Source organism: Elgaria multicarinata, chromosome 3 (assembly GCF_023053635.1).
Source record: "Elgaria multicarinata webbii isolate HBS135686 ecotype San Diego chromosome 3, rElgMul1.1.pri, whole genome shotgun sequence".
Taxonomy (NCBI): Eukaryota; Metazoa; Chordata; class Lepidosauria; order Squamata; family Anguidae; genus Elgaria; species Elgaria multicarinata.
The window spans coordinates 104260155-104281730 of NC_086173.1; the positions used below are offsets into that span (position 1 = coordinate 104260155).

The following is a 21576-nucleotide window of genomic DNA, read 5'->3' on the forward strand; positions in this document are numbered from 1 at the left end:
TTACCTGGGGCTGTGCAGCAGCGAGTGAGCACACTGTGTCCCTCCCGCTCACCACTTCTTCTTTGCATCAGTGAACCAAAACATTACACACACGTGACATCTGAACCCCGAACTCTGGGTTGTTGAGGGACAAACAACCCAGAGTTTTAACCCATGGTTTGTTGTTGGGTTAAAACCCTAGGTTGTTTGTCCCTCAACAACTGAGAATTCTGGATTTGCATGTCATATCAAACAACCCAGGAACTGGTTGATTCTGGGTTGTTTATGAAAGCTGATGCAATCTGGAAGTGGTGAGCGTGTGGGAGGCAACATGCTCTCTCTCTCTGGTGCTGTCCCAGCAATTTATGGGTTAAACAACCCATGAATTGACATTTCACGTGAACTAGGTTGTTAAGTCTGATGAGAAGCAGGATGGAAAATAGAGGGGGGAAATGCCTGTCAGTCATGTATAGACTCCAGAATCTTACTGTTACTTAGGTATTGATATCTAGGTGACTGGGGGTGCTTTATGCTCACTCTGTTTAGTTGACTGGGTTTGTTCAATCGAATGGCAAAACCCCTCCATTAAGTGCAGTGTGTGCTGCTGCTCTCCTAACCCTTCCTGTTCAGTCTAAGCATTCTTGCTTGCTTGCTGTAGAAGCTAAAGCAGCCTTCCTCAACTCAGCACTCTCCAGATGTTTTGGACATCAATTCCCATCAGCCCCAGCTAGCATGACCAATGGTCAGGAATGCTGGGAGTTGTAGTCCAAAACATCTGGAGAGCACCAGGTCGGGGAAGGCTGGTCTTCAGTATTGTAGATGATGTTATTCCTTTCTGCGTCTGAGAGAAGAGGAGAAATGCCTCTTCTAAGATGGCAGTTGCATCTTATTAACTTATTAACTTTTTAACTTTTGCATCTTATTAACTTATTAACTTTTTAACTTTTGCATCTTATTAACTTATTAACTTTTTTTTAATAATTGGGGGTACCGTTTTTGTCAGTCAAAAAGGCCTTAGTCAATTTAATTGCCCAACTAAACTTTGCAATCCTAGTGAATGTACTCTGCAGATTGCAGAAAGTAAAGTCTCGCTTTACTTATTGGGTCACCACAGCCTGTTTCCCTCCTTGGGTTTAGTCACAAGGATGGCATTTGTTTTTTTGAATATTGTTAGGCATTTCCTTGCGATGAAGATCAGTTATCTAGAATGTGGCTGCTGACCCGCACTGCCAGATCACGATCAAACACAACAATAAACGAATAAACAAACCCATGCCATGAGCGGCCATCCTTGCCGGAAGAGGCAGGGAATCTTCCTCCCAAGGAAATCTGCCTGCTGGTTCTTGCGGCAGCCGCACAGGAAGACATGCGCTGCTGGAGCCATAGAAACAAGGAAGGGGATGGCTTTAGCAACGGTTGCTAGAGCCGCCCCCTTCCTTGTTTCTGTGGCCCCGGCAGCGAAGGAGGACGAGGCGCGAAGCAATGTCAACTCGCTCCGTGCCATCTCCTCCTTCCCCATTGTTTTCGTTGGGGTAGATGCGTTGCGGATGAATATCATACCCAGTCTAGGGTTAGGGTTCATCCACAACACGAGCGTTCCCATTTGCTTTGAGCTCTGGCCTCGGCCCTCGAAACTAATGGGCCTGTCCTGGGAAGCGCATGGGGAGCCGCGGATTGCAGCGTGCCACCAAGGGACGACATGACCTGCAGCTCCCCAAGCTCTTCCTGGGGCAGGATTATTTCCCTTGTCTATAGAGCCCAGTTGGGCAAGGGCAGCAGGAGTTTCTGCCGCTCTCGCCTCGTGACTCTGTAGGCAGGGCACTTAATGCATGGTGCCCGACAGCTGACACAATAATCAACAGTTGTGCAGATAAACAACTCTACACTGTTGATTATTGGAATTGGTGATTTCATTGAAATAATCAACCTTGGGGTAGTTTTTCCCCAACAGATGACACAGTAGTCAACGAAGGACTATTTAAGCAAAAGTTGCTTTAATAGTCCACCGTTGACTAACGTGACATCTGAACCAAGTCGCTGTGTTGATCAAATTAGGTTATGCTCTTTGAATGCCAAGATTTGCCCACTTTTTCATTCAAACCCTTATTTTTAAGCAATGGAATGAAAACAGGCTCTTAAACTATTAAACTTTCACTCCTTTTTTTGTAAGCAAAAACTTGCCAGGGTGGCAAAAGCCATGGTAAAGGAAGTGGCAGGAAATTGCTGCTATTTAGAGCACGCCTTACATCCTAGGCAGAAGTGGATGTTTCAAGGGTTGTCTTGGTAGCCTGAGTGGCTCATGGGGACACCCATGTTCTTACTGCCTGTCTCCCCTCTCCCCCCACTTTAGAATTGCTACTGATCTGAAAACAGAGGGGTAAAAAGGGGTTGGCTCTGGGAAAAGGAGGCAGTGGGCCAGGGTGACTCTGGGCACATCAGTATGACTGAGAGTCATCCGTGCATGATGTATTAAATAAAAACACGTGGCTGTGCATTGTGGGGTTGAGTTCTGGCAAAGGTCCTTGACCTTCTTGGCTCCTTTTTTGTTTTGTTTTTGTTTATCCTGAGTAAATGGGGGAGTGAGTTAGCACTCTAGGGTTCCTTAGAGACATACCCTGATCTTGCCTTCTTGGAAGACTGGTCTGTAGTATGAACAGAACGGAGATGATGCAATGGACAGATATCCTTTACTCACTGAAGGCAGCAGCCAAGTGCTTCCTGACAACAGCCGCTGGAGTCCTTTCAGATTTGCTGCCTACCTCAGTGGCTCTGACTAAAAAAGCTGATGGGCTCATTCCAAGTAATCACATGGTGACATCCCTGTTGGTTCTAGACTGGCCTTCTTCCTGATGTAGGTATCTAGCCCACGCAGAAATGAAAACAACAACAACAACATATGAAGCATATGACGCTTGCTTATATTGGACCAAACTGTTGGTACATCTAGCCAAGCATAGCCTCTTTTGATTAGAATGGTTTCTCCAACGTCTCAGGCACAGAATCTTTCCGTAACCGGTGCTTTTGACTGGAGATTTGAAGGCGAGACATTCTCTGCATACAGCAGAGCATGTGCTTTAACACTAAGTTAAGGCTTGAAGTAATAGTGTTCTTTTCATCATGGCAAAGTCACTAGGCAGGGTGTCTTTACGTAGGAAGTGATTCAATTTTGTAACCTCCTGCTGAACTGCCAGATGATGATGATGATGGCGATGGCCAGATGTCCCTTTCAGAACTGTAGGTAAAGAAAGGAGGTAAACATCATGGATGTTCCAACATATGCCTGAAAATATGCCTTAGCAATATCCCCCCCCCTTTTTTCTTTCTTTTTTAACTCTCACCTTGCCACAATTGTTGTTCTGGGGAGGAGGGAGGCACATGTTCCTCATGCTTTTTGCATTTCAGCAGGGTCCCTTCCATGTTCTTGTGTAAATTTATGAAATCCAGTGAAGAGGCTCTGAGGCATTTGCAGAGCCTCTGCCCAAACAGGTTTCCCAGTTCAGTTAGGAGTGTGTGTGTGTGTGTGTGTGTGTGTGTGTAGCGGTGATGTCCATCTATCACAGTGACAAGAACACCTCTAGTATCACAATAGAGGATGGGTCCACCATATTGATTGTGCTCCTGGAGCTGTTCTTGACACTGTTGTGAATGGAGAAGCCCATACATAGAAGCTCCACATGCGTACTTCAAGTCTGTGAAGCTTTAGGACAAGGCTATGGTCAGAGTAACGGTGTGTTTTTATTTTCATCCCCCCCCCCCCCAAAGTATCGTCAATATAGAATGCGTGTTTGGGGATTTTGTGTTGTGGGGGTTGATTTGCTTGTTTCCTTTCTGTTGTTGCCGGGGGCGGTATTTTTGGTTGGTGGTGGTGGTGGTGGAATGTCTCAGAACATCACCAGTTATCTTTCTACAAAATGGGTATCTTGTGCTTTGTGGGAGCAAATATGTAGTTTGGCTTTTCAGGCTCACACTGACCTCTGGCTTACAATCTGTTTCTCAGGGAAGTTACTTTTGTGACTCCTGCGGTAGCCATTTTGTGGTATTGTCTATGCCAGTTTGTCAGCTTTCTTGTGGTCTTCCCCCACCCCACCCTTAAGCCACCCTTTTTTTGGTTAACCTGTGCAATAGGGCTGTCATCTTGTACAACCATAGGAAACATGAGTGTATTTTTTGCCAACAAGTACTCAAATCTGCCATTGTAATCATGTGAGCTACTGGGGTTCTCAGAAGGAAGGGAAGTTGGGGGTTCTCATAATTTCAGTGAGGATCATGTCTTTACAGTGAAGAATTCTTGAGAGTTGTAAATCCCTCAACTTTGACACAGAATAATCCATGCTGCTGTTATGGACAACTGCTAATATGACGTCTCTTTTGCTTACTTTTTCCTCTCCCCCCACCACCCGGACTTTCAGAGCAGTTGGTGCTTGGAGCCTACAAAGAATTGTCTCGTCGTTGGGATAAGGACTATGACTCTTTCGTGCTGCCGCTACTGGATGAACTGCAGCCCTGTTACATCCTCTACCGCCTGGACACCCAAAACGCACAAGGCTATGAGTGGCTTTTTATCTCCTGGTCACCTGACAACTCCCCTGTAAGTCTCTGGTTTATTTCCATTAAAAGAAATGCCACTTGTGTTTCTCCCCGAAGTTTCATAATGGCCTGGCATGTGTGACTAGTTTATGCAGTGAGTTGAGAATTAAAAGGTATGCTAAGTGCTCCTCTATAGAACAGCTATTGTTCACTTTGCTATATCATCCTTTCCCAGGCACAAATAGCAATGCCCTTGAGGAGGATTTAGATTGTGTGCTGCTTTGTATCTAGGTCAGGGGCAGGTGTTTTGCACTACAAATCCCATAAACACCAGCCAGATGTGTAGTCCAAAATGTCTGGAGGGCACCTGGATCCCTATCCCTGACCTACATGTAGCCTGCAGCATTTTGCAAATGTTGCCCGTTATTATGTGATGCTATTAAATTCAACAAGTTGTAATTTAGTGAGAAGTAATGAGGTTCAGAGTGACAAGTACTTACCATGTACATCTTCTAGTATTTAATATTTATTTAATGCCTTTAAAGATGTAATTGATGAGAAGAATTTTGACCACAACAAAGGAAGGTACACCATGCCCATGTTCCGGAAGAGTGACTGGGTTTTGTTTTATTACAATTAACAAAGGACTCTTCCAGCGGCACCTTAAAGACTAGCAAATTTATTGTAGCATGAGCATTTGTAGCTAAGAGGCTACTACACCTAGGATCAAATGGACTTATAGTCGGGACCATTTGTCTATGTCATGTGGAAAAAGGCTGATTTCTAGTGATGGCCTCTCTTTCACACAGACAATGTTTTGAATTAATGCCTAAACAGATGCTAACGAATGCAACCTAATGATTAAACACATGGTCTGTCTATCCCCAGGTGTTCTAAATCACATAGTCTGTGCACGCAAGAAGGGGGAGCAGGGACAAGTGTGATAGCTCCACACACACCCTCCATCATCAGTCTTCTTGCCCTCTACCTGTGGAGAGGGTGAATGAATCTGTGGAAAGGAGAACCTCCTCCATCCATGGAAGCTCTTTAAACAACGGAGAGAGCAATCCTATGCTCCCTGGGGAGCATCCCAGGGACCATTGGATTCTTTGGAATCCCTCCTGCCCCAAGGCCATAGACACTGCTACAACTTCCAATCCCTCCCACCATTCCCACCCCCTCATAGTCGTTGTGGAAACAACCATAGCCACTTGCACTGTGTGGTCTCAAAAGTGGCCTCAGAGGAGCTCAGAGAGGTCTGAAATGGGGCTTTGCAGAGGGGGGGGGAGGGAAGGCCAGGATATGATGTTTCTTATGGCCTCAGAGGCCCATCTAGAGGAAAATGTACAAACAGGAGGACAGAGAGTCAAAAATTGCCTCTGGTGCTCTTTCTGCCCTGTCGGCAGCAGCACGGCAAGGCGTTGGACACTCAGAGGCCTCCAAGATCAGAGTTTTTCTTCTAATGAGGGTGCAACCTATAGGATTGCATCCTTAGAAGCCCAATTTTCTAGGGTTCTAAATCGTGCAGACAGCCACCACAGATACAGGAAGTTTTCCTGTGCACAGAGTCACTTTCCACTCCACATATAGCAAATAAGGATGGGGTGGATGGGGTGTGGAGCTAGTGCACTCATTCCTGGACCCTCTCCTTGAATGTAGAGATTACACAAGGGGTCCCCGAACTTTTTGGGCTGGTAGGTACAATTGGGCCTTTGAGAATGTTGTGAATGCTCTCATAAAATGGCTGCCTTGGTGAACATGGCTGGTCACAGAACACTCATTTCCCAGAAGGCAACTTGATGAGAGTATAAGAAAACAATGCTGAGGTGGAGTCTGAGCTTCAAAACACAAAATCATTTGTTTGAACCCACTGTTTCCCCCCCCCCCTGCACCCATTTCGTAGAAGGCAGAGAAGGGGGAGGCTCAGGTACAGGTAACTTCGCCAAGAAATTGGGGTCCAGAAATGCACTGCCTTGATCACCCCAGGACTACACACTTGGAACACTTGAATATGACTATACGCACATGCGTGCACACACACATCCTAAGCAAAGTGGGTTAACATATGACGACACAGCAGAACACATTATTTCTGTGGATGGGATAAATATTGAGGGTTGCTTCTAGATTCCTTTTACACGTTCTTGTGTTTCCTGGGATTTTCATCGTGATCGAGAATCTCTGTTACTATTAGACTTACCACGCCATCTGGTGGCCACCTGAGGTAATTTTGATAGCTGGATTTAGCTCTCACTCTGTCTTGGTGTCAAGCCAGACGTGCGCATGTTTATTTAACACATACTTGCCAATTTTGCTATAAAGCAGGTCTGTGGGAGGACTACGGTTTATACCAAACACAGCACTTGAGAGAGAGAAGTCAAAACCTTCCCCCAACTTACTTGCCGCACTGCTTTAAGCCCTTTTCCCCAGGCGGAGCCATGATTGGTGGGTGGGGAATGGCTTAATGAAGCGGAGAGCAAGAAGATGAGGGAGGGATCAAAATGGGTATGGTATAAAAAGTAGAGTCCCATCCCCCCCCCATATTATAGCCAAATGGGCAAGCATGTGTTTAAGAAACATTCACATGTCTGATTTGGTATTTTTGAGTTCTACATTGACACCAGATTCAAAGTCATGGATAGTGGTGGGGAAGTGGTTCTGTCTCTTTTTTCTTTTCCTTTTCTTTTAAAGCCATTCTGTCTTACACTCTGCAATCTTATATATTGCAAAATCTGAAATGATTGTTTTAAAATCAAAGCCCCATGAATTTCCATTCATTTACCATCAATGAAAGGTAATCACTTGCGAAAAACCTCCAACATTATTCTCATGAAACATGTACATCCATGATAGCTTTTTAAAGTGGTCATGGTTATCCCTGGGGAATCTTGAGAATTATAGTTTTGTGAAGGGTGGTGAAGTATCTGTGTTAGCCCCTTAATAGAACTTTTAAAAGGGTCCTTGAAAGGTTGCCAGCTAAGCCAGTTGCAGTGGAGATAGGCCACACATTACTCCAAAGTGATTTTTGCTTATCTGGATCTGTAATGGAATGTAAAACCTATTTCAGCCAGAATATACAGTTTTGGGAGTGTGGGGGACAGCCTTCAGTATTCTAACTGTGGTTTGTTGAAGTGGCCTATTTTAAAACTGCCATTTAGTTTCTTCACACAGTTCAAAATGATGGTGTTGGTCTATAAAACCCTAAATCACCAGGGCCTAGCATACCTGCCTGCTCCTATATCTTCAGATCTTCCTTGGAGGTTCTTCTCTGAATACCTCTATAATCTACAGTGCAGTGGATGAATACTCTGTCAGAGACAGGGCCTTTTCTGCAGCGGCACCACATTTCTGGAACTCCCTCCCTGGAAAGTTTACTATGCCTCCTCTCTAGGTAGCAAGCAAGGACCATTTTTTTCCAGAGGGTATTCAGGACCCTCTGTGTCTGAGGGAATGCCCTGCTTGTGTTTGCTGATTTTCTCTTCTGTTGCTTATTAATTTGCTTCTATTTAGCTTATGGCATTTTGCTTTATTCATTGTTTTTAATATGCATTTGGATTTTAAATTTATGAACACACTTTAAGATAATTTTTTACTTTGGAAGGCAAGGTATAAATATTTAAAAAGAATATTAAATTTAAAATGTGTCTCTTCCATTTTCTGTTTGCGTTCACAACATTCATACATGGCCACAAATAGTGTGAGAGAGGGTCAAAGGCTCTTTTAGTGTCCCATATGAAAGTACCTCAATAAATGGATTTACATCTGAACTGGAATATTTTACCCATTTATTTTTTTTTAAAAAAATCTGCCATGAAGATGGGTATAGTAACAGGATCAATAGTTGCTAGGAGTCTCTCAAGTCCTGATGTAGAATCTCTTGATTAAATAATCCACAACTCCCTCAGGGAATAACTGCTGATTTGAATTGACTTAGCGCATACTTGATTGTATTGGCAGCCCAATAGTTTTTATACTCGCATGCCCCACATGGCTGACTTTGAAGTCTGTTTGAACATATTTTGGAGCAGTAGTTTGAAGACCATTACCCTGTAAAAATAGTGGCAGGAGAATCTATCTCTGGGTAAGGAAGGTTCTTCCTGATGGGCTTCAGAACCACAAATAATCCTGCAGTTACAGTATTTTTTGGCTACTGGTCTGGCCATAAGTCTTTGCATAGCCATGGAATGGCTTGTCCTTGTTGCTGATGATCTTCTCATCTCTTTCTGTATGACCAGGTTAGACTGAAGATGCTCTACGCAGCAACCAGAGCAACAGTGAAGAAAGAGTTTGGAGGAGGACATGTAAAGGATGAGCTCTTTGGAACAGTTAAGGTATGGCAATTTGGATGATGATGAACTCTCTTTTATCACTCATGGCAGTTTTTTAGATGACCATGACGACCTTTGCTAAGTCATGCTGTCTTTTACTGATTCAGAAATTTCCTGACTATTGAACATGTTTGAAGTATGACTACTTATTGGATGTTGATGTGGATGTATTTTGGTAGGCCTAATTTCTGAAGGGTTTCTGTGTAGTTTTTTGATGTGATGCCACTGACTGATTTGACTAACAGATAATTGTAACTTTTCCTTTTTGCCATAGTTCTTTAACTTCCATAGCCAGTAGTGTATAATAATAGTAATAATAATAGTAATAATAATAATACCTCTCCACACCCAAGATTTCGGAGCGGTGAACAACAGATGTAGAACAAGACCATAAGAAAGGCCAATCCTTAGGAAAGGGAATATATCCATTGGTATGTTGTACAGTGTTACATGGAATCCCACGTCTAGAAGTCAGACTATGATTCCCCATTCCCTTTGGGTAGTTTTCATTTCTCTAAGAACTGAAGAAAATAATCAGTGTAGAAAATAATGCCTGCCCTCTGGAGGTAACTTTCCTGTCATTCTTCCACTTGAAGTTCCGTTCAGATTCACCTACCTTGCAATGCCTTCTCTATTCGGAACCTGAGGGGATGGAATGGGATTGAGGTGTCAGATGGCTAGACGAAGTTCCAGAAATGTTTGAACATGGGGCTTGTGTACAGTGTGGCCTGTTTGTGCATCATGGACAGAGGTGGCACTTGCAACCTGTGAATTGTGAGCCTGACAGCTTTTCTCATGCCTGGCTTTATCCTGTTCTTCCTAAACAAACCTTTTTGTTAACAGTGATTGAATCAGAGGGGGTCTAGCCAGAAGGTTACAAGGAACATATGATTTGGCTAAGGTTGGTGGGAGTCGGGGTTTGGGGCTTGTGGATTTCATTAATCTTCTCCCGCCCTGCTCATAATTCAAGCACTACTCTGTGATATATAAAAAAAGAAAAGGGAGCTCAGGTTCAAGCCCCTCTGCGTGGGTATTGACCAGGGTATTCCTAGATGTCAATATCTGTTGAGTAGTAGCAACATACTCTGGATTGAGCAGCAAAATGAAACTTCATTAACTTAAGTGCATTTTTCATGTCATACAGTAGCAAATCCTGGTTTGCCAACAAGGATTTTAATGTCGTGTTTTACATGGAAAGAGCCATAAGGTGGCAGCCTTGCTCATCATATGAAGCCTCGTGTTTCTAACCATCACTCTACAACCTTCTACGGTTATAAGTGATTGTGAAATCCTCAAGTTATACCTTTCTTTGGCCAAAGAATCTGCTACTAAGCCTAGTAACGGCCAACATTGACCAGTTCTTCAGTTGTGGCATTTCACTTCTTATTAGAAGTGAAATGTACAGCACCATGTACATTGATGGTGCTATATAAATAAATAAATAAATAAATAAATAAATAATAATAATAAAGGAAAAGTACTTCTTTTCAATGCATATGACTTGCAAAAACGGGAATTGATCCTATGCAGCCTCATAACCAGTTTTAGCATTGGCTGGTCTCTGTGACTACTGAAGCATTGGCTGTCACTCACCTTGACGGAAGGTAGGTAAGCAGGCAGGAAGGTTGTGCCATCACAAGAAGATGGTTTGTGAATCAGTCTAATGTCTATCCTACCTTTCTTCCATCGTGAAACTCAAGGCGCCATTTGCCTCGGTTATCCCTTAAAGCAGACCTAGGGTTGCTACATCTGCTCCTCTTGTTTGGCTGCAGGAAGACATCTCGCTCAGTGGTTACCAGAAGCACGTGTCGTCGTCCTCGGCTCCAGCTCCTCTGACAGCAGCCGAACGAGAGCTTCAGCAGATCCGCATCAATGAGGTGAGAAGGCGGGGCGGGGGTGGTGGATGCGTCTCCCGATGATTCTGCCCCACCTGCAGTTTTTCCTGTGGCCCTATTTACACTTCACGGTGTGATATCAAGCGTATGCATTCCGTTAGATTGGGACTGGGGGAGATGGCCTTGCTGCTGCGGGCAGGAGCAGCAGCCATGACTGTGTTGCCCCCCTCCCTTTTGGAAACCATTAGAATGGCCATGCACTTCCTTAGGGAAAGGAGAAGTGCACAGCACTGGGCGGAAACTGAAAGTTAGGCACCTAGAGCCTCAAATTATGATAGAAACTTTCATTCCACTGGTTTTTGTGGGGGCGGGGCAGTGTTCCTTCCTTGTAGTGCCTAGGAAAAGCTTCACAGCTTTTCCTTACCTATTTCATTGCCAGCTGTTGCCTTTCCTAAGTTGACTACCCTCGGTCAGTTCTGGAGACTAGGTGTGTGGGGAAATGTATCTGTGCTCCCTGTTATCAATTCCTGTCACAGGTGCTATCCAGTCAGTGCTTTGTGGCAGTGGCGCACCAGCCATGTCCATACTGATTGTGCCAGCTATTGGCAGAATCATACTTCCCCAGTGATGAAATGTTGGTGTTTTTAAGGGATGGAGAAATATGATGATCCCACAAAAGGAATAATGTAAGGGGCAGCATTTGATCTGCCAGCAACAATGATGTGACAACTGCACTTGTATCCCCCAAAATGATTCCCTGTCCTTATTCAGGAAAAACAATGTTTGTGAGTTAGTGAAAGAACTCTGGGAGGTATCACTCCCGGCCTGGAGGCAGCCAACTTTCTCATTTGTGCTGGCTTAAGACTTAGGGATGTTATCATCCCTAGCAGAAGGGGTGATGAAGAATCCTGAAAACTGGGAGGAAGACTGAGGAGTCTTCCAAGACAATAGCCCAGACATCTCTTCACATAGTCATGATGTGGCCATTGCCCTCCTTTGGGATAGCCCCATGTAAGCAGTGAGAAAAGAGAATTAGAAAGTGTGTTCTAATCCTGTAAAAGTAGTGGTTCCCCACCTTGGATCCCTAGATGATGCTGGACTATAACTCGCATCTTCCTTGACCAATGGCCATGCTGGTTGGAGATGATGGGTGTTGTAGAACCAAGGTTGAAAACCTCTGCCTTAAAGCAATCACACAAGTTATCAGTTGGAGCTTGGGGGCATGATCCCACATGGGAGTAGTGAGTTGAACTAGATGGCCTTCCAGTTGTGTGAAATTGGAACATAGCATAGCAGTTTGTAAGGATATAAAGATATATATGGGGAGCCAACCAGGTGCCTACGCCCGTCCCGGCACCTTATACCATTGTTCTGATATTGTATAATATTAGAATCCCCACTTGGAATTCTTTCTTGCCGTTTCCCTTTTTACCCTTTGCTCCTTTAATAATATAAGGTATATCTGAACGATTTTTAGCCTGCCAGGATATCAGCTTTAGGGCTCTCATCTCCCTGTTGCAGATGACAGTCAAATCAAATGATGATTTAGTAACGAATGTGCGGCAGCCAGATTTCTCGTTTGTGCTGGCTTAAGCCTTAAGGATGTTATCATCCCTAGCAAAAGGGGTGATGAAGAATCCTGAAAACAGGCAGAAAAAAATTTGCTCTCAGCCATTCCTAAAATGAGCTTATGGTTGTGATAAGCACTTTCCTGGAGACTGGATGGAAGAGGGTGGGGAACCGCCAGGAACTCCCCTGTTGCAAGTGACTGTGGTGTCTCCCACAGGGGGATGCTGGAGGAAGGGATAGGAAATGTTGGAAGCAACCATGACTGTGTCCCATCAGTGAGAGTGGGGGATAGGCCTAGGGAGGGGAGTTGGATGGATGATTTTTTTAAGGCTGTTAAAGGCAGAGAATTGGAGTGGTTCGGATTGTATGATCTAAGGAAAGGTTTAACAGAGTTAAGAGAGAGGGTGTGCGCAGGGATTCCCCACAAAACCGAATTTCTTCAAATTAGTTTTGATAGATCAGATCTGTTGGATTCCACTGCATTTGCTGCCATCTTAAATTTCAGCTAGTATGTACATTTTGATCATTTTTAATAAATATACTGTATGTCTTTGCTTAATGTAACTTGTAGAGGAAGGTAAGAGAAGGATCACATTTTCTTGTGTTTTACTGAAAACACAGACAAAAAGTTACATTTCTAAAGGTTCTACGTTGACTGTGGCACACCTGGTGGTGGATTTAAGCACTGAAAATGATGCTACCTTCTGCCTCCCTAAACCGAATTTCCTAAATATTCCCTTAGGTCTTTTCTGTGTTGTTTGTTTGCAGGACTGACCCCACATAGCAGAACTAGGGTGAGTGGGGTGTTACTCACTAAAAATGATATTAGCCTGGAGACCAGTTTTACCACCTTCCACTTAGAAAAGAAGTTGTTTGGCATATTTTAGGCGGCAGGCCTAGAAATGTCACCTTTTCATATTTTCGATCAATCAGACTATCTTGAACTATGTGTGTACCAAATTTCAACTTTGTGTATGTTAGGCGAAATACCCTTAATATTAAAAATGAACAAGAACCAAGTGTATATAAAGGCTTATATAGAGATGATGATGACCAACACCACGTAACCTAGGTTTTCTACTTTAAAGAAAGATGGCTCACCTCAATAGTTTTTGCCTTCCCCACCCCATGGATTGGAAGTGGGTTTCCTTGCCCTCTCCTTCCCAGGGCAGCCCTTCCAGCCCCCTGAAAATGTTACACAATGGCCTGGCTCAGACAACACGCTAAACCATGATGCTTAACCACAAAATGGTTAACGGAATGCATTGACCTTAGTGCATTCCATTAGCCATTTTGTAGTTAAGCAGCATGGTTTAGCATGTTGTCTCAACCAGGCCTCAGACTGGGTTCACACAATATGCGAAATGACACTCAGTGGGTGAGTATGAGTTCGTTTTGAAGCATGGCTTGTTTTGAACCATGGCTTATTTGTTGGAGAGTGGGTTAATGTGTTGTCTGATTGCAGCACGTTTTCCGCAGGGTGAGTTGTCGTTTTGCCTGAATGCAGCTAGGATGGCTTGTTAACTATGCAGTGTGTCTTGTTAACCACCCTGAACAACCCAACAACAAACCATGGGTTCTCAAAGCGGCTTGATGGAGAAAAATAAGCCACACTGCATGGTTGGCACCGCACCCTGGCTGTGTGGGTTGGCATGTTGTGTGAACCCAGGCAGAGAGTCAGGAGACCGTGCTGGTTGGAGTGAGCTGTGGCATGGTGGGGAAGGAGAGAGGATCCCCCAAAACCAGGCGTAGGAACCTTCTGCAAGCAGAGCCCTTCCTTTTGCTGAAGCCAGGTTCTGGATCCAGCCCCTTATCTCTCTATTTTTTCACCCTATGTATCAGACCTGTGTATATAAGATGCAACACTTTAGCCTCTTTCTGCTGTCATCTACTTCTCTTCCGCAGTGGAGTTGAAACAATCGTGGTCCAGTTAGCATCTCTCATTCTGCACCCCTCTCTAAATATGTATATCCATGTTTCTGATGACAGGCATCCAGCTTCCCCCCTGCCCCCACCCCCCTTCCCTGACTCTGTGGCTGAGCAGTTATGACAGGCGGTGAAGAAGAGAGCCCTTCTCTGTGCAGTGCTCCGTTGCTGGGTCAGTGTGCATGTGATCCCAGTGTCACTGAGGCAGGCAAGATGTCGGTTTTGTTTTGGGGGCAGCTCAGAGGATTGAAAGCCTAAAGAGCCGGCTCTGCTTCAGCATCACTTCCCCGCCTCTCTTTTCCCCCTGTGCGTTTAGCCAGAGTACTTTGAGTCCAGGATACTCCTGCTTGGGTGCCGTAACGCACAACTAGAAGTACAGGCTGTGTCCCTGAGGAACCTCCCCTGAACCGCTTCAGCTGCTTCAGACTGAGTCAGGCCTGTGGTCCATTCCGCCCAGTGCTTGCTGGCAGCTCCTCCCCAGTTTGCTGCCCCTGAGTTTCTGAAAGAGATTGAACTTGGGACCTTCTACACTGAGCTATGCCACACTCTCCGTTTGGAAAGCCATTCATGCCGATTGCACAGCTGCAGGGACCTGTGAAGCCTGAAGCTCCCTGCAGATCTGGACTCTGAGGATCAGAAGTTCCAAACCCATTTTTCAGCCCCCACAGTTTGGAAGCATTGCTAGGAAGCATTGGGATAACTGCTCCTGCAGCCATTCTTCTCCTGTTCCATTCTGTCCCCTCTCCAGCATTGCCACTTCCCCTTCTTCATCCTTCCCCAGTCTGGCACCCTCCAGATGTGTTGGACGGCAACCCCAGAATTCCCAGCTAGCATGGGAGATCCCATTCACAACATCTGGAGGGCTCCAGGTTGGGGAAGGCTGGATTCATTGCACCCTTGTTCAGTGGCAGACATCAATATTAGCATGGATTCAGATGTCATTCTGTCGTGACATCTGCCACTCAGGAAGGGCAGTTCACAAGAACCATGCAGCCTGGCTGTAGAAAGGATTTTTAGTTCCACGGATCAGTCCCCTGTTACTGCTTCACATATTGCAGCAGACAGTATCTTTGAGCATGTACAGAGTGTGCTTTCCTTCATGACTGTGTAATCACAGGGTTCCACCCTTAAAAGATGGCCTAGAAATAATAATGGAGACAGACAGACAGACGGATAGTTAGAATCACCCCCAACACAGGCTTGGGAATTGAGAAGCTAAGAGTTTCATGGGCACAAAACAGGGCTTCAGGCAAGCTTGAGCCTACTCTACTCTCATTTTATAAATCAAGCTGCTTGATTGTCGAAGTACGAGGCTTGTTTTAGTTTCGTTTGATCTCAGTTGATTTTTGCCTGTGTCTTGCAGGGTAAAACAGCCCAGGTAAGTCCTTTCCATCGCTTGCTTTCTGTCGTTTTGTTTTTTGTTTTCCTCTCTCCTTGAGTGAAGTGTGAGGACTAAACTAGGCCATGCCAAGAGGAAATGTTCCCTGGGAGGCTGGCTTTCCACATATAACGGGAACAGCACTTCAGAATTTCAGCACTTCAGCACTTATAGCCCTTTGTCCCTGGTGTAGAGTTTTGTCCCTGCCGATAAAAAAACCTGAAATATTTATTTGTACTGCTGTCATTGTTAAAGCACCAAATAATAATGACGCACACATGCACACACCCACAGGCTTAATTGAGCTTGGTTGGGAAACCTTCATTTCTTAAGTGCTAACATCGAGTCATTGCATTTAATGCGTATAGGGTCTGTCCCCGTCATTGTGTCTTTACTAAGCCTTTTAAAGCTTAAGGGCGCAATCGTATGCGTGTGTAGGCAGAAAAAAAAGTCCTACAACTCCCAGCATTCTTCTTCAGCCAGCCATACTGCCTGGACAATACTGGGAGTTGCAGGGCTTTTTGCTGTCTAAACATGCATAGGATTGAGGCCTAAGTTGACTTCCCCCACCCCTTCCCTGTGCCTTAGTTGGACATGCCATTGGGATGGATGTTGGGAATGCTAGCTAGACGGACCAGCCAGAATTTCTTGAACTTTACAGTTTGGTAATGGAACACTACCGGATCCCAATGATAAGCTTCTGCCAACCTTGACCTATATATTTGCCGGAGACAAACTGCTGCCGATAACACTTGCGGACTAATAGTAAGAATGGCACGTTATTGACCATTGGGGAAGCTTTCGTGCTTAATCCACGAGTTTAATAATCAAGCTGTGGATTTCTGCAGGAGAACTGTAGGGCACTGTTTCTTTTAAGGGTTTGGGGGGAGATAATAAGAGGATTTGTTTTCTGTACCTAATGCATGCGTGCCTGTTTGTGCAGTGCTTCTGCGTTCTTTCACCCCAAAGAGAGGTCATTGATTTCTTGGTGTGTTGTTTTTTTTGGTCTCGTATGACTTCACATGACAGTTAAGGTGGCACATGACTCAAAATTCCTTTCCTTGCATTGTAGCGTTTAGGCTGAATGCTGTCAAACCAGTTTCTTTTAATATTTTGTGTGTTAATTCTAATTCGCTGCTGTTAACAATTTTGTAGGGCTGTACCACATCAGTATATAAAAGAAGCTGTATAAGTAGCCTAGAAAACATAGGATGATTAAACGGTGCGATCCTATGCATGTCTACTCAGGAGTAAGTACCAGTGGGCTTCCTCCCACTGAACCCATGCAGCAAAATGACACAATCAGCTCGTGTTTGTTAGCCTTTTCATATAAGATCAGCTTGATTTGGACATGGCTGCTATGCTCTGAATATGTGATATACCTGAAGGCCAAATCCTTTGACACTCCTGTTTTTGAAATCCAATGGATGCTAGAGGTTTTTCCCTTTTTCTGCATCATTTATAAATACAATCCAAAGGTTTATAAATAGTTCTTAAATTGTAAGTTAGAAGTGCTTGCCCTTCACCTTGGGTAAGATTATATTTGGTATAATGCTCAGAGAGGAAGCTGTGAAGTCTTCATAGGATAATTCTCTAAAATGATTATGAAAACAGGATTAAACACACACACCATTTGAGTGGCTCCTGTATGTTCACATGCATTAGATTAGTGCCATAAGTGAGTTGGATCAGAAAGTTTTCAAATGTGAAATGCACTGAATGTTCTACTCTACATAATTAATTGTTTGGGAATTATGACAAAATCATAGCAAACCAAAAACAATTATTAATTTGGAGAGACATAGAAATACAAGTAGGAACGTGAATGAGTTTATGAAGGCAAGATTGCAAGGTATTTGCGGTGTGGTGGGCAGTACTGGACAATGTCTCTGAAATGGCTGTCATTTGTTTGCCAATAGAGTAGTAGAGAAGTTATGGGTATCACATTTGGCTGCATTCCAAGCATAGACCTTGGGAATTCCCTGACTTTAAGCATAGAGTTTTTGCAGCATTAAGCATTAAACTGTTCCTCTGACTATACCATCTTGTTACGGAATGCTGAAACGCTCTTGCTTCTCTGTGAACGTTCTTTAGAACGTTTGAAATCTGCATAGCTCGAGCTCATAGTTTAGCTCAAATTTAATGTGAGTGACTTCCTAATAGAGAATTTAACTTCCTCTTTTGGTCTAGAAGTGTTTGTTGTGCCCTTCATCTTCAAGGAGAGAGAGCAAGGTTGGGAAATTGTGGCTTAGCATTTCCTTTTCATTGATTAAGGCACAATCCTATGCATATTTAGGTAGACAAAATTCTGCATGTCCCAGCATCCTTTCAGGCAGCCAGGGTAGCTTGGGAATGCAGGAGGAGTTATAAGATTTCTTTTCTATCTAAACATTCATAGGACTGCGCCTTAAACCGTCAGAGTCCCTTAGGCCCCAAACCAACCTCCTGACCACTTCTTTGCGGGAGTGGAGGTGAAATCATACATGTGGAGAAAGTGGCATTTGCTGCTATGCCCCCTTTAAGAGGTGGGGATTGAAGCACTGATCTATGGCCGATGACTGGCTGCTGATCTGGATCTCAATAGCATGAAAGGTCTTTTTGTTCTGAGTGGATGCCCTGTCACTTGAGCCAAGTGGGCCCCTGCATTCCCTGCAAGAGTCTGTGGCTGACATACAGCTCTGATAGATTGGTTAGTGCAATTTAAGTTGGCTCTTCAGTTGCAAAATGGCAGTCTACCATTCCTAGACCAAGCTGTGGCCCACTTCACGCAATGTACAAAAAATGCGCTGACCACATTTTCTCTGTAAGTCTTACAGCCCTGGAAGCCCCCGTAATTGCAGCTCATAGGGGCATGTGTATTGTGTGGTTGCAGGCATACCTTCAGCTGTTTCAGGAAACGGGATCTTCTCTCTGCTCCATTGTTAATGAGTCTAGGTCAGCCTTCCCCAAACTGGTGCCCTCCAGATGTGTTGGACTACAGCTCTCAGCATCCCTCAGGAAACTTTGCAGGAGGTAGTTTGGAGTCCAACACATCTGGAGGGCAGAAGGTTGAGCAAGGCTGGTCTAGATTTTCCTTCCTCAGTTCTTATCCAGCAAGCAAATAATAAATTCTACAAAACAAGGACTGAGGCTGCAATCTTATGCATGCTGACCAAAGCATAAACTCCTTTGAATGCAATGGGGCCTACTTCTGAGTAAATGTGTATGGGTTTGTGCAATAAAGTGTACACATAAAGCAAACTCTTGCATAATTAGGATGCTTGCATAATTAGGGTGTTTGCATAATTAGCCTCCAAGTTCTTTTGTAAACATTTGAAGTATTTATATATGCCTTATTGCTTGTGTTCCTGATAGGGATTTGTCTTCTCCCTGAGCATGCAATTCTTGAATTCTGAATTTCTTTTTTAAAAAGTGTCATTCTGTAGAAGGTATTGTGTAGATCAGAGATTCATAAACACAGGTATTCTTCTAGATCAGTTTTATAAAGAGTTAGAAAGTGTTTTCTTTGTAGACTGCCCCATAGTTTAACACAGGGCTGGGAAACATGTGTCCCCCTGTGCCCCCCCCCCCCCGATGTGTTCCTCGCCACCCTGCCAAATTTGAGGCAACCCAGAAAAATGGTGTCTGTAGCTGGAGGGCTCAAACGGTCAAATTTAGCTTGTTTGCTAAATTTGGATTGCAAGTAAATTAAATATGACCCTTTTGGAGTTCTGTAGCAGCTAAAATAATAAGAATAATAATTTTAAAATTTGGGTGAATCCACAGACTGTGGCCCAGAGTGGTGGTGCAGGGAGAATCTCTCCTGGACTTCCTGAAGTTGCCCACCCGTGGCTTGCCACGTTGTAACTGTTACATTTTGGCTTGATTTTGTATTTATCTTGTTTATGCCTGGAAGCATTGCTGAAGGGCAGTATATACATTTTTGGAAAGTAATCATTGCAGCATAGGGCTTGCCTATTGCTGAAGGATGCTTCACTCCTTCTGATGTTGTCTGTGTGGCTGGAGGGTGGGAGAGACGGCTTGCTGAAGTGCAACCATGAACAAAATCTAAGTGCCAAAAGCAACTTGGGGATTGAGTGACAGTCAAGCATAGCCTGAGAGAATGCTTGATGCCCCTGTTATCTGGACACTCCTCATCCCGCAGTTACAGTGGCTGCATTCAAGCAATCATATCTTGGTTTATTAAGCCATGAGTGAACCATTTGCTTAGGTATGTTAGTTCCCTTTGTTAGACCCTTCACAGCATGCCTGGATGCAGTACAAAATTCCTCAATTAACCGTAGTTTCTGGTCTCATTTGAACTTGGGAAACTAAGGTTACCAACTTGCAAACAAGCCAGGTTCTTAAACCAAGTTCAATCTATTGCTTAGGATCCTGGCTTGTTCTGAAGCTGATAACTATAATTTTCCAATTCAAAAGAACTGACTAATTTAAGACTTCCTGGTTTACCTCTAGCTCATGCAAAGGGACTGTGTGCATGGGCAAAGTCTTGTTCATATCTCAGCGTATTAATCTCAGATATGATAACCCAAATGCAGACATTCTGTATTTTGCTTTCTGTTGTCTTCCTGTTCCCTGGGTATTTCTGTTAGAAACAAAAGGTATTGTGTGGCATTCTTTCTAGTATATATGCAAATACCCTTGTTCAGGTAAATGTCCTCATGAATTCCAGTAGAAAGCCTGTGGTTAGTACAGGAAGCTATTTTACTGCCCTATGGGAAACTCTCATGGTTTAGATAGCGAAAGCCTTTCCTTGGGGTGGCCAAACACTTAGATCCTTTTCTGTATTGTTGAACCCTTCCAGAGGAGTTTAGCACAGAGCTAACCTTGTTGCAATTTTTGTTTCGCATGTGCTTCAAGGATCTTCATTCCCTGGCCTCCAGCAGTGAGATGGTAGGCCCTCCTTCTCGGCATGTTACAACCTCTTTGCACGCAATACCAAAAAAACCTACATCAAAAAATCTTTGTTAACAATTGGGCACTCAGTGACATGTTCCATTGAAATGGGCAAACGAAAGTGATTGTTTTACAGAAGCCGTTCAGGACCAGATAGGATTTGAGAAGTTGATTGTTTATCAAAGGTGTGGAAGCGATTGCAGAATTGCCAGCCCAGAATAAACTGACATCAGTGCCTAGCAAACAAACCGTGCCATAATTGTGGGTGGTGGACCTTTCAGCGGTGTTTTAGGTCAGCCTTACCCAACTGGGCACCCTCCAGATGTGTTGGACTACAACTCCCATAATCCCCATCCACCATGAGCCTGCTGGCTAGGGATGCTAAGCGTTCTCTTTCAACACATCTGGAGGGTGCCCAGTTGGGGAAAGTTGTGTTAGACCAACTAGGGTGCTTCATGAGCCTTGTTGCTTACTAGCCCAGCCCAGGATATGTGAGAGCCTTCAGGTAACTCTTTCTCTCCTTTTCCTTTTTGTTTTGTTTCTGTCACAATGTGACTCCATTTCCCTGCTTTCTACATGGCAGATGGAAGTGGGCTGTTGCTGCTGCCCGTCAGTGATTCAATACCCTCACCCTGAGGAGGTAGGGTCTGTTGCCTGCATTTTGCTTTCTTCTCCTACTGGGGGTTCCTTTCTCTTGATTGCCAATTTGGTCACATCCTTCATTATTTACTCTCAGCCAAACGAAAGAAACAACCACAACAAAATCTCCAAACCAGAGTTCAGTTTCTGTTATGTTAACTAAGTGAATGTGGGCCCCATTTCTAAACTGCCTTGAGAGAAATACGAAGGATAAGTTACCTAATGGGTGATGTGAATTTCTGTTAGAAAGAATCTGATTCCTTGCTTTGACTTTGAAGTGAATTTGGTGGACTGGAGAGTGGGTGGTTTATTAAGAGTACTGCTTAATCAGGATGGTCATTAGAAACCTTCATTGACTGAAGGAAGTTTCCCTCCATTTTCCATGGCTTCTTCTCTGGAATTTTCCTTGTAACCAATAGTATAATAGCTTAAACCACTACCATGATAAATATGGCAGGTAATAGATTACTTGTTGGAGCAGTAGTGTATTTAAAATGCT

At 44.1% G+C, this 21576-nt stretch overlaps 1 protein-coding gene across 2 annotated transcripts in view; it reads left to right on the forward strand.

Annotated features, from left to right (window-relative positions):
• TWF2 (twinfilin actin binding protein 2) overlaps positions 1-21576 on the forward strand; it is a 66610-nt gene that overhangs the window by 36163 nt on the left and 8871 nt on the right. The window contains exons 2-5 of one of the 2 annotated variants that reach the window (XM_063121133.1): positions 4389-4567; positions 8742-8837; positions 10607-10711; positions 15528-15542. In XM_063121133.1, coding sequence (XP_062977203.1) covers positions 4389-4567; positions 8742-8837; positions 10607-10711; positions 15528-15542 — 395 coding nt within the window. The remainder of the gene's footprint in view (positions 1-4388; positions 4568-8741; positions 8838-10606; positions 10712-15527; positions 15543-21576) is intronic. The other variant, XM_063121134.1, reaches the window with a different exon arrangement.